Source organism: Rhinatrema bivittatum, chromosome 7 (genome assembly GCF_901001135.1).
Source record: "Rhinatrema bivittatum chromosome 7, aRhiBiv1.1, whole genome shotgun sequence".
Lineage (NCBI taxonomy): Eukaryota > Metazoa > Chordata > Amphibia > Gymnophiona > Rhinatrematidae > Rhinatrema > Rhinatrema bivittatum.
The window spans coordinates 32247337-32268161 of record NC_042621.1 but is presented as its reverse complement, the minus strand read 5'-3'; the positions used below and the strand labels follow the sequence as shown (position 1 = coordinate 32268161).

At 47.4% G+C, this 20825-nt stretch overlaps 1 protein-coding gene across 1 annotated transcript in view; it reads right to left on the bottom strand.

Annotated features, from left to right (window-relative positions):
- The window catches only part of FANCA (FA complementation group A), a 522319-nt gene that overhangs the window by 376822 nt on the left and 124672 nt on the right, over positions 1–20825 (bottom strand). Inside the window, exons 7-8 of the mRNA XM_029608211.1 lie at positions 14827–14936; positions 14348–14430 (exon numbers count right to left, since the gene is read on the bottom strand). Coding sequence (XP_029464071.1) covers positions 14348–14430; positions 14827–14936 — 193 coding nt within the window. The remainder of the gene's footprint in view (positions 1–14347; positions 14431–14826; positions 14937–20825) is intronic.

Genomic DNA, 20825 nt, shown 5'->3' with positions numbered 1-20825 from the left:
GTCCTCCTCCACCCGGGCTTAAAATGCTGTCAGCCCGGGCGGAACGCGGCAGAACAGCTGGAGTCGGCGGCATCGGCATGCTCTCTTCTTCCCGCCCCCCGCAGCCCGGAAGCGGTAAGCATCGGGTGCGTGCGCGGGAAGAAGAGACCACGCTAGTGTGGTCAGCGACGGTCCGACAAAAAGAAGACTGTGCAGCGCGGCTCGGAGGAAAATGAAGAAGAGCTTCAACCGCGGCCGATGGGAAGACTCCTCCGCGAGGGCTGAAAATGAAGGAGGTTAGCGTTGGGAGGAGGCTGCTGCTGCCGCGAGTTCCCGGGGTGGGGGTGGGGGAGAGAGAGAGTGAATGAGCGAGCAAGCATGTGTGTTTGAGATCCTGTGTGTGTGTGTGTGAGTGAGGTAGCATGTATGTGAATGATTGAGAGCCTGTATATGTGAAAGAGAGCATGTCTGTGATTGAGAGCCTGCCTGTGAGAGAGAGAGAGCATGAATGTAAGTTTACCATTGGGAACCTGTATGTGTAAGTTTGTGATTGAAAACCTGTGTGTGTGAAAGAGTATGTGTGTATGATTGAGATCCTTTGTGTGTGAGAGAAATCATGTGTATGTATGATTAAGAGCCTGTGTGTATAAGTAAGAGAGAGATCATGTGTGTCTGTGTGTGATTGAGAGCTGGTTTAGGTGATGAGCATGTGAGTATGTGATTGAGAGCCTGTGTTTAAATGAGAGAGAGAGACCATGTGTGTCTGTGTGTGAATGAGAGCTGATTTAGGTGAGGGAGCATGTGAGTATGTAATTGAGAGCCTGTGTGTAAATGAGAGAAAGAGAGGACATGTTTATAAGCATGTGAATGAGAGTCTGTGTGTGAGAGAAAAAGACAGCATGTATTTATGTGATTGAAAGCCTGTGTGTTTGTGTGTGTAAGCGTGAAAAGATAGACAGCATGTGTGTAAATGTGTAATTAAGAGCCTATATAAGTGAAAGAGAAAAAGCATGTGTATATGTGAGTGACTGAGAGCATGTGTGTATAGGTGTGTAATTGAGAGCCAGTGTGAGAGAGAGCGCTGGTATGTGACTGAGAGAGGAGAAAGTTCCAAGCAAACCACCCCTCCTCCTGCTAATTCAGAACAATCTCAGGACACCTGGATATCAAACGTTCCCAGGTATGCAGAGCAAAAAAATTTTTGTATCCTTATTTTTCATTACTGGGTCTTTGTGTCTGCTATTTTGAAATATTTTGTTGGTATCTGGAAATTTTTTATAGGAGTTTTTAATTATTGGATATTCCACTCATCAGCTGTTTCGAAATATGTTCTTTTTGTTAGTACAGTTTTACTGCTGATGATTTTATATTTCTTGATTTGTTTTATAAGGATGGGTGATGTTTCTTTTTTCCTTTGTTACACTGCATACAGAGACTCTGGCTTGTTGCAGTTTCCAATTCAGTTTTTTCTGCATGCTTCTAGTTATGCGTTTTGGTCTCTTTATTCTATGTTAGGTGAGGGTCAGCACGTGATTCAGGTGAGGTTTTCTGCTGGCATGTAGTTTCTGTGTAGGACTCTATAGCAGCCTGACTTGGTCCGTTTTCCTAATAGGAGATGTATTGGTGTCTTAAGGCCTGGTGTAATATTTTCAGAGACTTATTGTACTTTAAAAGTGTGATCTTACATAAAATGCACACATTTACTTGTATTTAGTTTTAAACATATTGTATGGCTCTCATGGAATTACATTTTAAAATATGTGGCGTTTATGGCTCTCTCAGCCAAAAAGGTTCCTGACTCCTGCTCTAGCGTGAGGAGTATCCTGATCCAAACCCGGAAAGGCCAGAAGTTTCAATGACTGATTTAAGTGGAAGGCAGAGACAACCTTCGGAAGAAAGGATGGAACCATTCTGAACGATACCCCGGAATCGGAAAACCATAGAAAAGGCTCCCTACAGGAGAGGGCTTGAATCTCAGAGACCCTCCTAGCAGAGCAGATAGCCACCAAAAACATCTTCTTGTGAGTTAAACCCTTTAAGGTGGCCTTCTTGAGGAGCTCAAAAGGAGATCCACATAACACCCGAAGCACCAAATTAAGACTCCACGAAGGACAAATGGAACAGACCGGAGAGTTCAAGTGCTTTGCCCCTCTAAGAAAACGTACCACATCAGGGTGTGCCGCCAGAGACGCACCTTTGTTCTTACCTCTAAGACATCCCAAAGCTGCTACTTGCTGAGTCCTTTCTGTAGAAATGCAAGAATCTGTGCCACTGAGGCCTGACGAGGAAGGACCCCTTGCTTGCTACACCAAGAGTCGAAGACCTTCCATGCTCTGACATGTTAGAGAAGTAGAGGTCTTTCACGCCCGTAAGAGGGTAGAGATGACATCCTCAGGATAACCTCTCTTTCTCAACTATTTCCTCTCATAAGACAGGCCGCTAGACAAAAGCGATCCACCTGGTCTAAAAATAACGGACCCCGACGCAGGTTTGAAAGATGACTTAGGTGCAGAGGACCGTCCAAAGCAAGGTTGACTAGATCTGTGAACCATGGTCTCCGAGGCCATTCCAGAGCTACTAGGATAACCAGCCCTGGGTGAGCTTCAATTAGTCTCAGAATCTTGCCTACCAGAAGCCATGGGGGAAACACGTAGAGCAGAACGTCGTGGGGCCAAGGAAGTACTAAGGCATCTACCCCTTCCACCCCATGTTCCCTTCTGCGACTGAAGAAGCATGGTACTTTTGCATTTTTCTGAGTCGCCATGAAGTCCAAATGAGGAGTGCGCCCCACCGACGAAAGATGAGCGTCATTACATCCAAGGACAACTCCCATTCTCCAGGGTCCAAACGTTGACGGCTGAGAAAATCCGCCTGCACACTGTCGACACCTGCTATGTGAGAGGCTGCCAACAGGGCTAGATGTCGTTCCACACAGGCCATTAGTTTCTCCGCTTCTAAGGCTATTGGACGACTCTTGGTTCCCCCTTGATGGTTGATGGAGGCCACTGTCATCGCATTGTCAGTCAAAATTCACACCACCCAATTGTGGACGACAGGGAAGAAATCTGTGCAATGCCAAGCGCACTGCTTTCATTTCCAGGCGATTGATGGACCATTGCACCTCCTCCTCCTTGCACCATTGGCCCTGGGCCGACAGATTGGTACACGGCTCCCCAACTAGAGAGGCTGGTGTCCGTGGTTACTATCACCCACTGAGACACTTCTAGGTCCACACCTCGCTTCAAGTGGTCGAGGACAAGCCACCAACCAGGACTGGACCTGGCGAATTCTGTGAGTGGCAAAGGAATCTGGAATTCTTCTGACATAAGATTCCAGCGGGAAAGCAAAACTCTCTGCAAAGGCCTCATTTGAGCAAAAGCCCAGGGGACCAGTTCCAGAGTGGATGCCATGAAACCAAGAACCTGCAAGTAATCCCAGACCCTGGGTACTGGCACTGACAAGAGATGTTGAACTTGTGACGTCAGCTTGGTTACCTGTTCCTCCATGAGGAAGGCTTTGCCGACCCAGGTATTGAATCGCGCTCCCAAGAAGTTCAGGACCTGGGAAGGAAGCAGATGGCTCATAGACTGATTGATGACCCAACCAAGGGAGCGCAAGCGATGTAAGATTTTGTGTACCACCAGCCTGCAGAGGTCTTCCGAATTCGCTTGAATGAGCCAGTCATCTTGGTATGGGTGAACCAGTACTCCACCAACCATCACCTTGGTGAAGGTGCAGGGAGCTGTTGCCAAACCGAATGGGAGGGCCCAAAACTTAAAATGCCTCCCGAGGACCATGAATCGAAGAAATCTTTGATGATCCTTGCAGATTCCGATGTTCAGATTTGCTTCCTTTAGATCCAGGGAAACCAAGAACTCGCCGCTGCGCACCGCTGCAGTGACTGAACATAGGGTTTCCATCTCAAAATGTGGTACTTTGAGAGCTTTGTTCACCTTCTTTAGATCCAGAATCAGATAGAAAGAGCCTTCCTTTCTGGGCACCACAAAATAGATGGGGTATCTCCCGATCCTGCACTCGCCTGGGGGAACAGGAACGAAGGCCCCAAGACCTTCCCAGCCAGTGAAGGGTTTGACTTGATCTGCTTCTTCACTGGTGATCCACAGGGAGATATCTGAAATAGGTCTCGAAAAGACCGAGCAAATTCTAAAGCACAACCATGTTCTATGATGTTTAGAACCCGTTGGTCAGACGTTATTTTGACCCACTCCTCGTAATACAGGGACAGTCGTCCAACCTATGACTGGAACGGAGGAATGGGTTGGAGTAATCTTATTGAGAGGATTTGGGTCCCGAAGACCCTTGATTGACTCAGTTGTGGTTTGATCTGCGTCCTCGAAAGGAGTGAGACATAGAAACATAGAAATGACGGCAGAAGACGACCAAATGGCCCATCCAGTCTGCTCAACAAGCTTTCGTACTTATTTTTCTCATACTTATCTGTTACTCTGACCGCTGAGGTCAGGGCCCTTATTGGTAACTTTTTGGTTCTAATTTCCTTCCACCCCCGCCATTGATGTAAAGAGCAGTGCTGGAGCTGCATCAATGTGAAGTATCAAGTCGGAATGGTTAGGGATAGTAACTGCCGCAATAAGCAAGCTACTCCCACGTCTATTTATTTGTTTACATAGCCTGTGCAATTTAGTCCTTGTTGGTTGTTGTCTGAATATAAATCCTATTTTCTTCATTCCCTCCTGCCGTTGAAGCAGTGAGCTGCGCTATATATGTATTCAAAGTGAAGTATCAGGCTTGATTGGTTCAGGGTAGTAACAGCCGCAACAAGCAAGCTACTCCCGTGCTTATTTGTGAATGCAGATCTTTTTTCCCACATTTCCTTTTGCCATTGAAGCATAGAGCAATGTTGGAGTTGCATTAACCTTGTGAATGTTTATTGAATAAGGGTAGTAGCCATCATTCCCACAAGCCACCCCCATGCCTCTTCTCTTCATTTCATTCCACTCACATCCTCAAGACCTCCCCGATGATTGCCTTTGTCCTGGGGGGAGGGGGGGTGCCCTGCTGTGACCCCAATGTCTCTGACCCCGAAAGCGAGAGCAGGGAGGGAGAAAACTCCTAGGACCCCTAGGCTTGTCATCAGGGAGCTTATGCACCATATTCTCCCCTAAGGACTTTATCAGTTGTTCCAATTCCTCTCCAAACAGAAATTTGCCCTTAAAGGGGAGAACCCCCAGCTGACACTTGGAAGAAACATCGGCCAACCAGTTGCGTACCCACAAGAGCCTTCTGGCCGAACTCACGGACACCATAGTCCTGGACAAGGTCATATAAGGCATCTGATCCATATGCCCCGCCTGAGGAGCCCTAGAACTGAGGAGCTGTTGAACACACCTTAGGCTCATTCGCTGCATAAGACTGCTACAGACAGCAGCCCTAACACCGAGCGCCGACACCTCGAAGATTCTTTTCAGATGGACCTCGAGCTTCCTGTCCTGGAGATTTTTAAGAGCCACTGCCCCTGCCACCAGAATAGTCATCCTTTTGGTGACAGCTGACATCAAAGCATCCACCTTAGGAACCTTCAGGAGTTCCAACATAAGAACATAACAAATTGCCATGCTGGGTCAGACAAAGGGTCCATATCAAGCCCAGCATCCTGTTTCCAACAGAGGCCAAACCAGGCCACAAGAACCTGGCAAGTACCCAAACACCAAGAAGATCCCATGCTACTGATGCAATTAATAGCAGTGGCTATTCCCTAAGAAAACCTGTTCAATAGCAGTTAATGGATTTCTCCTCCAAGAACCTATCCAAACCTTTTTTTAACCCAGCTACACTAACTGCACTAACCACCTCTGGCAACAAATTCCAGAGCTTAATTGTGCATTGAATGAAAAAGAATTTTCTCTGATTAGTCTTAAATGTCCTATGATAACTTCATGGAATGCCCCCTAGTCCTTCTATTATCCAAAAGTGTAAATAACCGATTCACATCTTCTCGTTCAAGACCTCTCATGATCTTAAAGACTTCTATAATATCCGCGCCCCCCCCCCCCTCAGCCGTCTTTTCTCCAAGCTGAACAGCCCTAACCTCTTCAGCCTTTCCTCAAGGGGAGCTGTTCCATCCCCTTTATCATTTTGGTTGCCCTTCTCTGTACCTTCTCCATCGCAACTATATCTTTTTTGAGATGCGGCGACCAGAATTATACACAGTATTCAAGGTGCGGTCTCACCATGGAGCGATATAGAGGCATTATGACATTTTTCGTTTTATTAACCATTCCCTTCCTAATAATTCCTAACATTCTGTTTGCTTTTTTGACTGCAGCAGCACACTGACCCAACGATTTTAAAGTATTATCCACTATGATGCCTAGATCTTTTTCCTGGGTGGTAGCTCCTAATATGGAACCTAACATCGTGTAACTACAGCAAGGGTTATTTTTCTCTATATGCAACACCTTGCACTTGTCCACATTAAATTTCATCTGCCATTTGGATGCCCAATCTTCCAGTCTTGCAAGGTCCTCCTGTAATGTATCACAATCTGCTTGTGATTTAACTACTCTGAATAATTTTGTATCATCCGCAAATTTGATAACCTCACTCGTCGTATTCCTTTCCAGATCGTTTATATATATATATTGAAAAGCACCGGTCCAAGTACAGATTCCTGAGGCTCTCCACTGTTTACCCTTTTTGCACTGAGAAAATTGACCATTTAATCCTACTCTCTGTTTCCTGTCTTTTAACCAGTTTGTAATCCACGAAAGGACATCGCCTCCTATCCCATGACTTTTTAGTTTTCTTAGAAGCCTCTTAGGAGGGACTTGTCAAACACTTTCTGAAAATCCAAATACACTACATCTACCGGTTCACATTTATTAACATGTTTATTAACCCCCTTCAAAAAAAATGAAGATTTGTTAGGCAAGACTTCCCTTGGGTAAATCCATGTTGACTGTGTTCCATTAAACCATGCCTTTCTATATGCTCTACGATTTTGATCTTTAGAATAGTTTCTACTACTTTTCCCGGCACTGAAGTCAGGCTCACTGGTCAGTTTACCGGATTGCCCCTGGACCCTTTTTTAAATATTGGGGTTACATTGGCCACCCTCCAGTCTTCAGGTACAATGGATAATTTAAATGATAGGTTACAAATTTTAACTAATAGATCAGAAATTTCATTTTTTAGTTCCTTCAGTACCCTAGGATGTATACCATCCGGTCCAGGTGATTTGCTACTCTTTAGTTTATCAATCTGGCCTACTACATCTTCCAGGTTCACAGTGATTTGGTTCAGTACGTCTGACTCATTACCCTTGAAAACCATCTCCGGAATATCCTCATTAGTAAACACAGAAGCAAAGAATTCATTTAGTCTTTCTGCAATGGCCTTATCTTCCCTAAGAGTCCCTTTAACCCCTCGGTCATCTAACGGTCCAACTGACTCCCTCACAGGTTTCTTGCTTCGGATATATTTTAAAAAGTTTTTATTATGAGTTTTTGCCCCTATGGCCAACTTCATTTCAAATTCTCTCTTCGCCTGTCTTATCAATGTTTTATACTTAACTTATGTTTTATCCTATTTTCTTCAGATGCATCCTTCCAATTTTTGAAGGATTTTTTTTGGCTAAAATAGCCTCTTTCACCTCACCTTTTAACCATGCCGGTAATTGTTTTGTCTTCCTTCCACCTTTCTTAATGCGTGGAATACATCTGGACTGCCCTCTCCCACGGATGACACAGGGAGTAGGAGCCAGGGGAGGGTCCAGGCCCAGGTGGCCCCAGCGGACTCCCAGGACTCAAGTCAGGAGGAAAAAGTTGAGGCGAGAGATCATCTCCCCCTGCTACTCGAGCTGCTGCGGCAACAAATGATTCCAAAATGGCTGCCATTCCCGTGCTCAGCATGTGAACGGGTCAGCCTGATTCCCCTGCTCAGTTAGCTGCTTGCCCGCACCACAGCACTTAGCTGTTGCTCTCCCAGCTGCACCCAATGGTCCCTCCCTGTCGAGGAGGCATCGAGAGCACAGGCAAGCCTCGAAGCGCGCTCCCTGCCGGCAGTGCATCTGGAAGCACGTGGCATTGCTGGCGAAGGGAGGCACATGCGCGAGAGAGAAAGACGCTGAGCCAGCCAAAAATCGTAACTGGAGCCCAGAAGACAAAGATGCGGCAGCCACCGAGCTTGCAGTCAGCGGAAAGCCACACTGCTAAACGAGAATGGCTCGCTGCTTTTTTTTTTTTTTTAAAGCAGCCAACCAACTTTAACAGAGGAATGGAGACTTCTTTGGAGCCAGGACAAAGAAGGGGGAGGGACCGGACCACCGGTACTCACCCCAGGCATCTCACCGGGTCAAGGAAGCAGATAGGGTGTCCAACCCTAGCTCCGGGTATACCTGCAACCAGGGAGGATGGTCCCACCAGGACCTGCCTATCCCCTGGGAGGATCAGCACCACTTGTTGTCCTGCTTGATCCACTATTAGCTGTTTAAACACATTTTTTTATTTTTATTTTTAATATCAATATCAGTTCAAGACCACAGGTTCTGCACCACCTCCATCTGCTGGAGACAGAGAAATACTGAAGGGACACAGGTGGCACACCAGATTAAGAGGGGGTGCTCTTCAAGTTTTTCTCTGTCTCCATCTGTGGGAAGGGAGGCAAAACCCCAGCAGTCTGGACTGATCAGGGTACGTACAGGGAACAAGGAACCTTCACATTTTGAGAAATCACCAGCAGGTCTAGGAAAGGAATGCCCCAGCAATCCACAATCAGATGAAATGCCTCGGCTGACAACACCCACTCTCCTGGGTCCAGATTCTCCTTGCTGAGAAAGTCCGCTGTTACGTTGTCTTTTCCTGCTATGTGAGAGGCTGAGATCATCTGCAGATGACCTTCCACTCATTCCCATCAGCTGGTCTATTTCCTGCGACACTTGCTGGCTCTTGGTTCCTCCCTGATGATTTAGGCCACTGTTGCATTGTCAGACATCATGCAAACCGCTTGATTCCACAGCCTGTGGCTTAACTGCAAGCATGCCAGCCATAATCGCCCAGGCCTCCAGGCGACTAATATTCCAGCAGGACTTTCGGGGATTCCAGCACCCCAGGCCATTAACTCCAGTGAGCCCCCCATCCATGAAGACTCGATACTGTCATGAGTACCAATCAGGCTGTAGAGGACAAGGGAACTCCCTTTCTCAGATAATCTTCCTGCAACCACCACTGGAGGTGGAAGCAGATTTCCATCGGCAAGTGGAGCCAAGCCGCATAATCCTGAGACTGCAAGTTCTAACTAGATAGCAAGCGCTGAAGAGGACGTATATGCGCCCTTGCCGATAGAACCACTTCTAGGGTAGTCGCCATCAAGCTGAGTACCTGTAGGTAGGACCACACTGTCGGGCTTATGGAGTTCATCAACTGACGCACTTGAGACATCAATCTCTGGATCCGACCTTCTGGTAGGAAAACTGTCCTGTCTCGAACCAGACCCCCAGATACTCCAACAACTGAGATGGTTGAACATTGGTCTTGTTCATGTTCACCACCCAACTGAGCTTCTGCAATAAGGCGATCGCCTTGTGAGTCACCAGGTGGCTCTCTTCCTGAGACTTGGCTCGAATCAGCCAGTCATCCAAATACGGGTGCACTAAGATTCCTTATTTTCTCAAGGCTACAGCTACCTCCACCATAATCTTGGAAAATGTTCTGGGAGCGGTGGCTAAACCAAAAGGCAGCACCCAAAACTGATAATGGTGCCACAACACCGCAAAGCGTAGAAAGCGTTGGTGTTCCAATCGGATGGGAATATGAAGGTAAGCCTCTGACAGATCCAAGGAGTTCAGAAATTTCCCTGACTGAACCACCACTATTACAGAGCATAAGGTTTCCATTCGAAAATGAGTCATCTTCAAGTGACAGTTGATCCTCTTGAGCTCCAAGATGGGACGAAAGGAGCACTCCTTCTTGGGCACAACAAAATAAAAGGAATATCGCCCCATACTTTCTTAAGATGTGGGCACCAGAACCAGCCCTCAGTCTGAGAAGCCTTTGAAGTGTGAACTCCACTGCCTGCTTCTGCGGGGAGTGGCAAGGGGACACCATGAACACGTCCCGAGGAATACTGCGAAATTCCAGTGCATACCCTTCACGTATCACCTCCAGGACCCATTGGTCTGGCATGATCAAGACCCACCTCTGATAAGAGAGAGAGAAACATCCCCCTATTTCCTGTTCCGGAAGGTGGGTCAGCAAACCTTCATTGGGAATCTTAGGAAGGTCCACCGCCCGAGCCTGCTCCTCTCTTGGGCTGCTGGGGACGAAAGGACTGAGACCTACCGAAAGGTTGAGTCCGCTGAAAGGTCATATCTCTGTAGGGACAAAAATGCCTGGAACCCCGGAAACAACCTCTCATACCAAAGGGGTGCTGTAACTGTTTCTTATCCTCCTGCATCCGAGGCACTAGAGACTCGCCCTACTTACTGGCCAGTTTCTCCAACTCGCTCCCAAACAAGAGTGAGCCTTTAAAGGGCATCTTGGTAAGATTAGCTTTGGAAGCTGTGTCAGCTGACCAATTTCACAACTAGAGTTGATGCCTAGCCACTATCACCGAAGCCACTCCTCTGGCCGAGGTACGGACCAAATCACAGCCTGCGTCTGCTAAAAAGGCGGCAGCAGGCTCCATAACCGCTCTGGAACTCCCTCTAGACTCATCAACCTCATAAGAACATAAGAAATTGCCATGCTGGGTCAGACCAAAGGTCCATCAAGCTCAGCATCCTGTATCCAACAGAGGCCAAACCAGGCCACAAGAACCTGGCAAGTACCCAAACACCAAGAAGATCCCATGCTCCTGATGCAATTAATAGCAGTGGCTATTCCCTAAGAAAACCTGTTCAATAGCAGTTAATGGATTTCTCCTCCAAGAACTTATCCAAACCTTTTTTGAACCAAGCTACACTAACTACACTAACCACATCCTCTGGCATCAAATTCCAGAGCTTTATTGTGCATTGAGTGAAAAAGAATTTTCTCCAATTAGTCTTAAATGTGCTACTTGCTAACTTCATGGAATGCCCCCTAGTCCTTCTATTATTCGAAAGTGTAAATAATCGATTCACATCTACTCGTTCAAGACCTCTCATGATCTTAAAGACCTCTATCCCCAAGCTGAACAGCCCTAACCTCTTCAGCCTTTCCTCTTAGGGGAGCTGTTCCATCTCCTTTATCATTTTGGTTGCCCTTCTCTGTACCTTCTCCATCAAAACTATATCTTTTTTGAGATGTGGCGACCAGAATTGTACACAGTATTCAAGGTGTGGTCTCACACCTTGAATACTGTGTACCATTCCCTTCCTAATAATTCCTAACATTCTATTTGCTTTTTTGACTGCAGCAGCACACTGTGCCGACAATTTTAAAGTATTATCCACTATGATGCCTAGATCTTTTTCCTGGGTGGTAGCTCCTAATATGGAACCTAACATCGTGTAACCACAGCAAGGGTTATTTTTCCCTATATGCAACACCTTGCACTTGTCCACATTAAATTTCATCTGCCATTTGGATGCTAAATCTTCCAGTCTTGCAAGGTCCTCCTGTAATGTATCACAATCTGCTTGTGATTTAACTACTCTGAATAATTTTGTATCATCCGCAAATTTGATAACCTCACTTGTCGTATTCCTTTCCAGATCATTTATATATATATATATATTGAAAAGCACCAGTCCAAGTACAGATCCCCGAGGCACTCCACTGTTTAACCTTTTCCACTGAGAAAATTGACCATTTAACCCTACTCTCTGTTTCCTGTCTTTTAACCAGTTTGTAATCCACAAAAGTACATCACCTCCTATCCCATGACTTTAGTTTTCTTAGAAACCTCTCATGAGGGACTTTGTGAAAAGCCTTCTGAAAATCCAAATACACTACATCTACTGGTTCACCTTTATCCACATGTTTATTAACCCCTTCAAAAAAATGAAGATTTCATAGGCAAGACTTCCCTTGGGTAAATCCATGTTGACTGTGTCCCATTAAATCATGCCTTTCTATATGCTTTACGATTTCTTTCTATATGCTCTACGATTTTGATCTTGAGAATAGTTTCCCCGCAAGGGGAAACGATGTAGAGATCCGGCAGGTGTCTGGCAAATTCTAAAGCGTAGCCGTGCTCTATCACATCGAGGACCCAGAGGTCAGAAGTGATTTTGGCCCACTCCCCGAGAAACAGAGAAAGATGCCCACCTAAGTTTCGTGCGGAGGAATGGACCGGCCGAATCTCATTGGGGAGCTGACTTAGAGGTGGTGGACTGCTGACGGCCGTCTCGGAAACCTCGACGGTCACGAAAGGAATGGGACCAAGACTGTGACCTGGATACCCCTCCCCTGGGGAGGGATCCACGGGCTCTGTTATCATAACGGCGATTCCCCCTGAAGCGAGAACGAGATGGGAAAAAAGACTTTGACTGTTTGGGACGGTCCTCTGGCAGCTTATATACCTTGTTTTTCCCCAAGGACTGAATAAGCTGTTCCAGGTCCTCACCAAAAAGCAACTTGCCCTTAAAAGGAAGATTGCCCAACCGAGCTTTAGAAGAAGCATCAGCAGACCAATTGCGCAACCAGAGAAGAAGTCTGGCAGATACTGCTGAACACTAGAGCTTTAGCTTGGACCTGAAGCAAATCATAAAGTGCATCCGCACCATAGACTATAGCACCCTCCAAACGTTCAGCTTGCTCAGCCTCTGCAGACGGGAGGTCCTGGATGCTGAGTAACTGCTGCATCCACCTAAGGCTTGCCTGCTGCATGAGACTGCTGCAAATTGTCGCCCGGACACCAAGAGCTAAGACTTCAAAAATGCGTTTTAAATAAAATTCAAGTTTACGGTCGTGTATATCCCGAAAGGCTGTAGAGCCCACTACCGGGATGGTAGTGCGCTTTGTCACAGCGGTGACAGAAGAATCTACCTGAGGAATTTTTAAAATCTCCAGGCAGTCCTCAGGGACCGGGTACAATTTATCCATAGCCCTTCCAAACCGAGGGCAAGTGAAAACAGGGAACCAAAGGGTGAGCTGTTCCAACTGCTGGAGACAGAAATACTGAAGGTTCCTGGGTGGGTTCCGTCCTTATATGGGCATGCCTCAGAACTCTGGTCTGTCTCCAACTGCTGGAACGGGGGCTTAACCCATGGTCTGGACTGATCCGGGTACGTACAGGGAATTGTAATTTGCTCCTATAACTGGAACAAAAAGTATGAGCTCAAAATTCTTTCTGTCTCTTTGCTTTTACTACCTCATTTTTCTATCTGTAAAATATGCTATAATCATATTAATAATGAAAACAGTTATTCAAAGACAACCACCCCATGATCTCCAGTGAAAGACTTCACAGACTCCAGTGAAAGACTTCACAGATTCAGGGGTATACAATTTTAGTTCTGCTAATTCTACATTGTCAGTCCTCATTCCAGTAGCATGCAGTGCATTTCCCATCACCTATCAGTAAGACAAGCACACTGCAAAGGAAACAGCAATTTCCAGGCTGTGAAAAAGGGAATATGAAAATTTTATGAGGGTGTGGTCGCCCTTTATTGAATGCATTCATAGTATAGCAATAAACAAGCAAAAACAGCGAGACCAGACAGATGAACAATGACAAGGTGCAACTGAGGTCTTTCAGATTTTAACTTAAGTGTACTTAGTTCCATGTAAGTCTGCAGTTCCTGTTTTATAAGTTTATTTATTTATTCAGATTTGATAATCACCCATCGGACACACTGAGCGATGTTTATTGTTAGAAATATTTTTTGTAGAGAATGCTATCTATGCTGTGTTGCTTGACAGCAAACATTTTGAGTTAAGCGACTACAAACAAATGTCACTCAGATTGACAAACTAGTTTTAATGACCCTTGGACGTATATATTATGTTGATTACAAAGAATAATTGTGCTTGTGTCCTAAAGTAAATCTTTTAGTTGTTATGTAATGATGCCAGGTCACTGACAGAGGATGTTCTGCTAAGTCACGCAATTTGTACATGTGCTTGGAAAATCGGAATGAAACATAAAAAAAAAAAACAAAGAAAGAAAAGGAAATAAAAGCAAAGCTTAGGCACTTTTCTTAACCAGCCCAAGAAATTGCAGCGCCAAAATCTTTTCATTTACATGTGAACATTAAAATGAAGGCAAACTTTTCAATATTAGTTTTGGTTTCATTTTTTTCTTTCAGTAACTAACCTTATTTCGTTTCAGAATGACAATGCTGCTTCAAGGAACTAGGGCCGGGAATGAGGATGGACCATGCCATCATGTATCAGTGATACCTGCAATGAGACAAGCGTCTCACATTGGCTCTGTAGCCGTGTTTAAAGCTCCTACAAGCCCTTACCTGAGGGATTTTTGCTGCCTCTCGATTCCTTGCCAGATCTGCAACGCGTTGAAATCCATTCTGAACCAGCAGCAACATAACATCTGAATGAGACAAAGATGGAGACACCTTTCACTCTCCCAGGGATCTATTTATAACACGTTATTGCATCCAAATGTAATGTAGTATTTACTTTCAACTGAGATGCCCTCCCTGCTGCAGCTCAAGAAAAATAATTTCCATCCACAATACCACCCATTATACATATGGTTATCAACATACAGACTAAAAAATGATGAGCTGATGCCACATTTGTACAGGAGCAGATGGGGTTCACTGCATTACCACTGATGATCGAAGCTTTCTGGAAAAGAATTTATTTTATTACCTGAGTGTTTGGTAAGGAAAACTAAGAACAGAAAAAGGCTCCATATCTTGTCACCCTCCCACATGAAAGCACAGTACAGACCTCCATGCCTTCCACTGTGCCCCTGTCTTACCTAAGAGGATTGTCCCAGGAAGATCCATTACAGAAGAGGCCTCCATCTGCTGACACAAGCAGCATAATTCACTGTAGAGCCAATTCACAGCAACAGAGAGGTCCAGAGAGCTGTCAGGACAAGACAATAGCCCCCATCAGTGTCCACTTTCTCATTTCTAGAAACACCCTGCTTCAGAACTGCCTCACATCTGCCAGCTGTCTCAATACATGTGTTAGCAAATTGCTTCTGCTCGTAAAATAGTCATACTCTTCCAGATAATTTTATATAAAATACAAGGTATACAACCACCTCTCACCACCAGGAAGATAGCCACAAATGTGGCACCTGATACAAAAGACAGGATAGCCCCCATTTCAGCTGATGGAACTCTGTCGACATCTTAATGCTTTTAGAGTTGTTAAAATTAAAGCTGTTTAACGAGTGGATATGTTTAACCAAATTTAGGTATGTTTTATGTTAGCTTGTCAATGACCTGCAATAAGACTAAATGGAGAAATTACTTACCTGATAATTTTGTTTTCCTTAGTGTAGATAGATGGATTCCAGACCAATGAACTATATGCTCCCCTGCTAGCAGATGGAGACTTGAGTCAGGTTTCAAAGCTGAAGTCACCCTAGATACACGACTGCAGTGACCTCAGCCCATCAGTTTTCTCTTCAAAAGCCATTATGGACATACTATTGAAAAAATTGATTAAAACCAACTTGACTAAAAACAGATAACTGTACTCAACCAAGTACAAACACTGAACCCCAACAAGATTATAGATGCCCTGATCTAGGGATTGGGTGACGGCTTACCCGTAATCTCTTGGAATCGATATTTATTTCACAGGCGATTCTTTGCCACCGTTCTTGGGCAGCTGTGGGCCAGATACTGAGTCCATACGTTTACACTAAGGAAAACAAAATTATCAGGTAAGTAATTTCTCCATTTCTTACCGTGTAGCCAGATGGACTCAGGACTAATGAGATTTACAAAAGCTACTCCTGATTGGGGTGGTAGGCTGCCCGCGGTCTGGTTAACACCGTCCTTACAAATGCTGCATCCTCTTGGGCCTGAACATCCAGGCGATAGAACCTGGAGAAGGTGTTTAAGGAGGACCACATTGTTACTCGGCAGATGTCAACAGGAGACAGCAGTCTCGCTTCCGCCCAGAAGACTACCCACTAGAGCCTCCGCTCAGAAGACTACCCACTAGAGCCTCCACATAGGCTCTAGTGACCTCCTCCTTGATCCAGCGAGCTATGGTAGCCTGTGAAGCTGGTTCGATATGTCTCCTTCCACCATGAAGAACAAAAAAGCAGTCCATCTTGCGGACCGGTTCTGAAACATCCAGATACCTCACCAAAAGCCTACTGACATTTAAATGTCAGAGAAGGCAGTATTCTTCCATGTTCTTGGCGCCTATCTAGGGATGGCAACAAAAAGGACTGATTAAAATGAAACTCTGAGACTACCTTTGGCAAGAAGGTACGAAGTTGCAATGCTCCTAGAGTCATCCAGAGGGACGGTTCCTGATTCAACAATGCCTGTAGTTCAGAGATGCGACATGCCGAGCATATAGCCACCAAGAACACCATCTTCAGGGTTAACAAGCGCAAGGAAAGACTGTGTAGCGGGTGGCTGGAGGTGCATTACCCCTTTCAGAAAATGGGCCATGTCCAGATGGGCTGACAGGCGGGTTCGGTTCACCTCGCCTCTGAAACAGGTGAGTGCCACTACCTGGACCTTCAAGGAATTAAAGTCAAACCTTTATTCAGGGCGTCCTGTAACAATTCCAGGATTAGTGGGAGTTTGTCCGTTTGAGGGGAAACATCGCATTCCTCGCACCAGGCCTCAAAAACTCTCCAGATTTGCACATACGCTAAGGACGTAGAGAACTTCCACGTGCTGTTAAGGTGGCAATTACTGCCGCCAAATATCCATACTTCATCAGGCGAGCCCTCTCAAGGGCCAAACCGTAACACAGAATCGAGTCGGATCCTCGTGAAGAACTGGTCCCTGCTGAAGCAGGTCCCTGTGAAGTGGGAGGCACAGAGGGGTCTCTACCAGGAGTCTCTGCATGTCCGCATGCCATGGATACCTGGTTGTGGCTGGAGCTACAAAGGTAGGACTAATCCCCTGTGCTGCTCGATTCTGCGAATGACCCTGCCCAGCAGGGGCCACGGAGGGAAAGCATATAGCAAGTCCTCTTCCAGTCAGGACTGAACAAGAGCGTCGACCCCCAATGACCACTGATCTATTCTGCGACTAAAGAATCAGGGAACCTTTGCATTGTGAGATGTGGCCAACAGGTCGATGGATGGGAAGCCCCAGCAATTTACCATTAGCTGAAAGGCTTTGGCCAACAATGCCAACTCTCCTGGATCCAGACTCTCCCTGCTTAGAAACTCTGCTTTGACGTCGTCTTTTCCTGCGATGTGGGAGGCCGAGATCATCTGTAGATGTATTTCCGCCCATACTATAAGTAGATCTATCTCCTGTGACACTTGCTGGCTCTTGGTTCCCCCCTGGCGGTTGATGTAGGCTACCGTTGCTGCGTTGTCCGACATTGTGCAGATCACTTGACCCTGGAGATTGTGGTTGAACTGCAGACATGCCAATCTGACTGACCGGGCTTTCAGGCAGTTTATGTTCCAGAGTGCCTCTTCCTTGGTACAACGCCCCTGGGCTATCAGTTCCTGACAGTGAGCTCCTCAGCCCCGGAGTACCACAAAGCGTGGGAAGCGTTGATGTTCTTGCCAGATTGGAATATGAAGGTAGGCCTCTGAATGGTCCAGGGAGGTTAAGAACTCTCCTGACTGTAGGGCCATTATCATGGAGCACAGTTTCCATGCCGAAATGAATCACTCGTAGATGACATTGACACCCTTGAGGTCCATGATGGGGCGAAAGGAACCCTCCTTCTTGGGTACAATGAAATAGATGGAATAACGCCCTGTATTTTCCTGGGGCGCAGGTACTGGCATTATAGCCCTCATCCTGAGGAGCCTTATCAAGTTAGACTCCACTGCCTGCTTCTTGTGCTGGGAGTGGCAAGGAGATATAATGAACATGTTCTGAGGAGTGCTGTGAAATTCCAGCGCATATCCTTCTCGTATGACCTCCCGTACCCATTTGTCCAAAGCGATCTCGACCCACCGCTGGCAGAAGGACAGTCGACCCCCTATCTCCTCATTCCGAGGGTGGATTGACAAAACTTCATTGGGGGTTTCGTGACAAACCTGAACCCAAACCTGCCCCTATCTTGGTCTGTCGGCTCTAAAAGGACAGACATCTGAAATGTCGTAATATCTGTAGGACCGAAAGTGTTGGGAACCCCTGGATCAACCCCTCAAGGGCGAGGGGCGCTGTAGCCTTGGCACTGGAGATTCACCCCATTTTCTGGCCAGCTTTTCCAATTCGCTTCTGAAGAGGAGTGATCCCTTAAAGGGCATCTTTGTGAGGTTGGCCTTAGAGGTTGCGTCTGCTGACCAATTTCGCAGCCATAGTTGTCTTCTTGCCGCTACCACTAAGACCACTCCTCTGGCCAAGGTATGGACTAGGTCAGAGTCCGCATCAGCTAAAAAGGCGGCAGTGGGTTCCATAACCTCTGTGGAATTCACCCCCGAGTCATCCACCTCCCAAGAGAGGAGCAGGCATGAACAAGCTACCAGAGCACATCAAGAAGCAATCTGTAAGGTCATTGCTATTGCGTCAAAGGCCTGCTAAGGATGGACTCCATCCACCTATCATGCACATTCTTCAAGGCCGTTCCTCCCTCCACTGGGATAGTTGCTCGCTTCAAGATGGCGCATATCAGCGCATCCACTTAAGGGAAACAGACGTTCTCTCGCCGCCGGATCCAGTGGGTATAGAGCTTCTAATGCTCGTCCATCTTTAAAACTCGCTTCGGGGCATCCCATTCCAGTCAATGAACTCCTGGATGGCTTCCAGTACTGGAAAATAGCAAGAGGCTTTCCATAGAGAAACGAATGGGATTCTGTTGGGAATCCCGGCCGCAGACCCCCTTACCGCCAAGCTTGCTTCCTGCTCGGGCCGCATCAGGGCCTTCTCGCGGTGTTCTCCCCACAAGGGAGATGCCATTGGCATTTTCAGGCGGCTCTGCCCACTAGGCGCGCACCTGACTGCCCGGTATTTAAAGGGGCCACGGCCCCAAATCCCACGTCATCGCTGGAAGGCTATAAATAGGAATCTAGTGGCTTGTTCCTGACTCCGCTCCTGCCTTCATGCCTGCTCCAGCTCCTCTCCTGCGTTCCAGTTCCTACTTGCTTGCTTCTTCAGTTTGACTTCGGCTTGGTACCTCGTTTCGTCTGACTGCTGCCCGTCCTGACCCTTGGCTTGCTCTTCGGTTCCGTCTGTCTTCTGCCGGCCCTGACCTCTGGCTTGTCTCCTCATCTGGCTCTTCTGCTGCCTGCCTCGAACCCCTGGACCGTCACTGACTCCCCACGTCTTCAGCCTGCCTCTACGCAGACTGTTATCTGTATTTCTCTTCGCCAGGAGACCTCCTCCTAAGTTCTACCGGCCCCGGCACCCAAGGGCTCAACCTGCGGGGAACAAAGGCTGGTATAGGTGAAGGTCCTGTCTGGTCGCCTGGTCCTGATCCACCTCCCGGCTACGAGTACTGCTGCAGGCCTTCCTTCAGTCGTTCCACCACCCACTCTAGCAGGCCCAAGGGTCCACGATTCACAACAATTTGCCAAGGCCATGGACCCAGCAGACCTCTCTGGCCTCTAGGCTATTCCTGGCCTGGCTCAACAGCTGCAGCAGCAGCAACACTGCTTGGATGTCTTGGTAGTTACCGTCGAGAGATTGGCTAATTGCCTGGATTCGACGCCTCCGGTGGCAGCCCCGCCTCCAGCTCCTGCCCCAGCCGCCGAAATCGGCCCTCTCTCTGCACCTACCTGCGCCACCTCGCTATGCTGGAGATCCTAAGCAGTGTCGGGGGTTCCTCAACCACTGCTTTATGCGGTTCGCCCGCCAACCAACACAGTTCCCATCTGATCAGGTTAAAACAACCTACATACTATCTCTATTGGATGGCAAAGCCCTGGCGTGGGCTTCCCCGCTGTGGGAACGAGGTGATTCGCTGCTTGGAAATCTCCAACAATTCGTGCACACCTTTAAGCAGGTATTTGACGAGCTGGCCCGGCAGTCTACTGCGGCTGCTGAACTCCTGCATCTGCGCCAAGGCTCCCGGCCGCTGGTCGACTACGCTGTCAAATTTTGCACCTTGGCGTCAGAGTTGGGTTGGCGGGAGGACAGCCTATGCAGTATCTACCTGGAGGGACTATCCTCGTGCATTAAGGATGAACTCGCAGCTAGGGATCTCCCAGATGATCTTGAAGGCCTGATCGATCTCTCAGGGAGGATTGATCGCAGGCTTCAGCAACAGGCCCGAGAGATTAAGCCCACCCGGAGACCAGTCGCACTGGCCCCGTCCTCCCGACCAATGGCTCCACCTCCCGAACACCAGCCTAGTCGGGGTGATGAACCCATGCAACTCGGTCGCAGCCCTCTTATTCCGGAGGAGAGGAAGCGCCGCCCGCCCTTAGGCTTGTGCCTTTACTGTGGTGGCAAGGGCCACATGTTGGCAGAATGCCGGGAGCGACCGGAAAATTCCCAAGCCTAGGCATTACTTGGGAGCTAATCCTAAGCTGTGTGAACCCCGCTCCCCAATGCACGGTTCCTGTCTCTTTGGAGTGCCCCGGTGGGTCCTTTTCTACATTGGCCTTTATCGACTCCGGGGCTGGAGGCAACTTCATCCTAGCTGACCTGGTCCAACAGCTGCAACTTCCCGTGGTTGCCCGTACACCGCCGCTACAAGTATCCTCCAATTCATGGCACCCCTTTGCCAGGCTGCATCTCGTCCACAACAGCTCCAATGATCCTCCGCACTGGGATTCTCCATGAGGAAGAGATCTCCTCCAACATCCTGGACAAATCTATCCATCCCATAGTCCTGGGCCTACCCTGGCTTCAGAAGCACTCT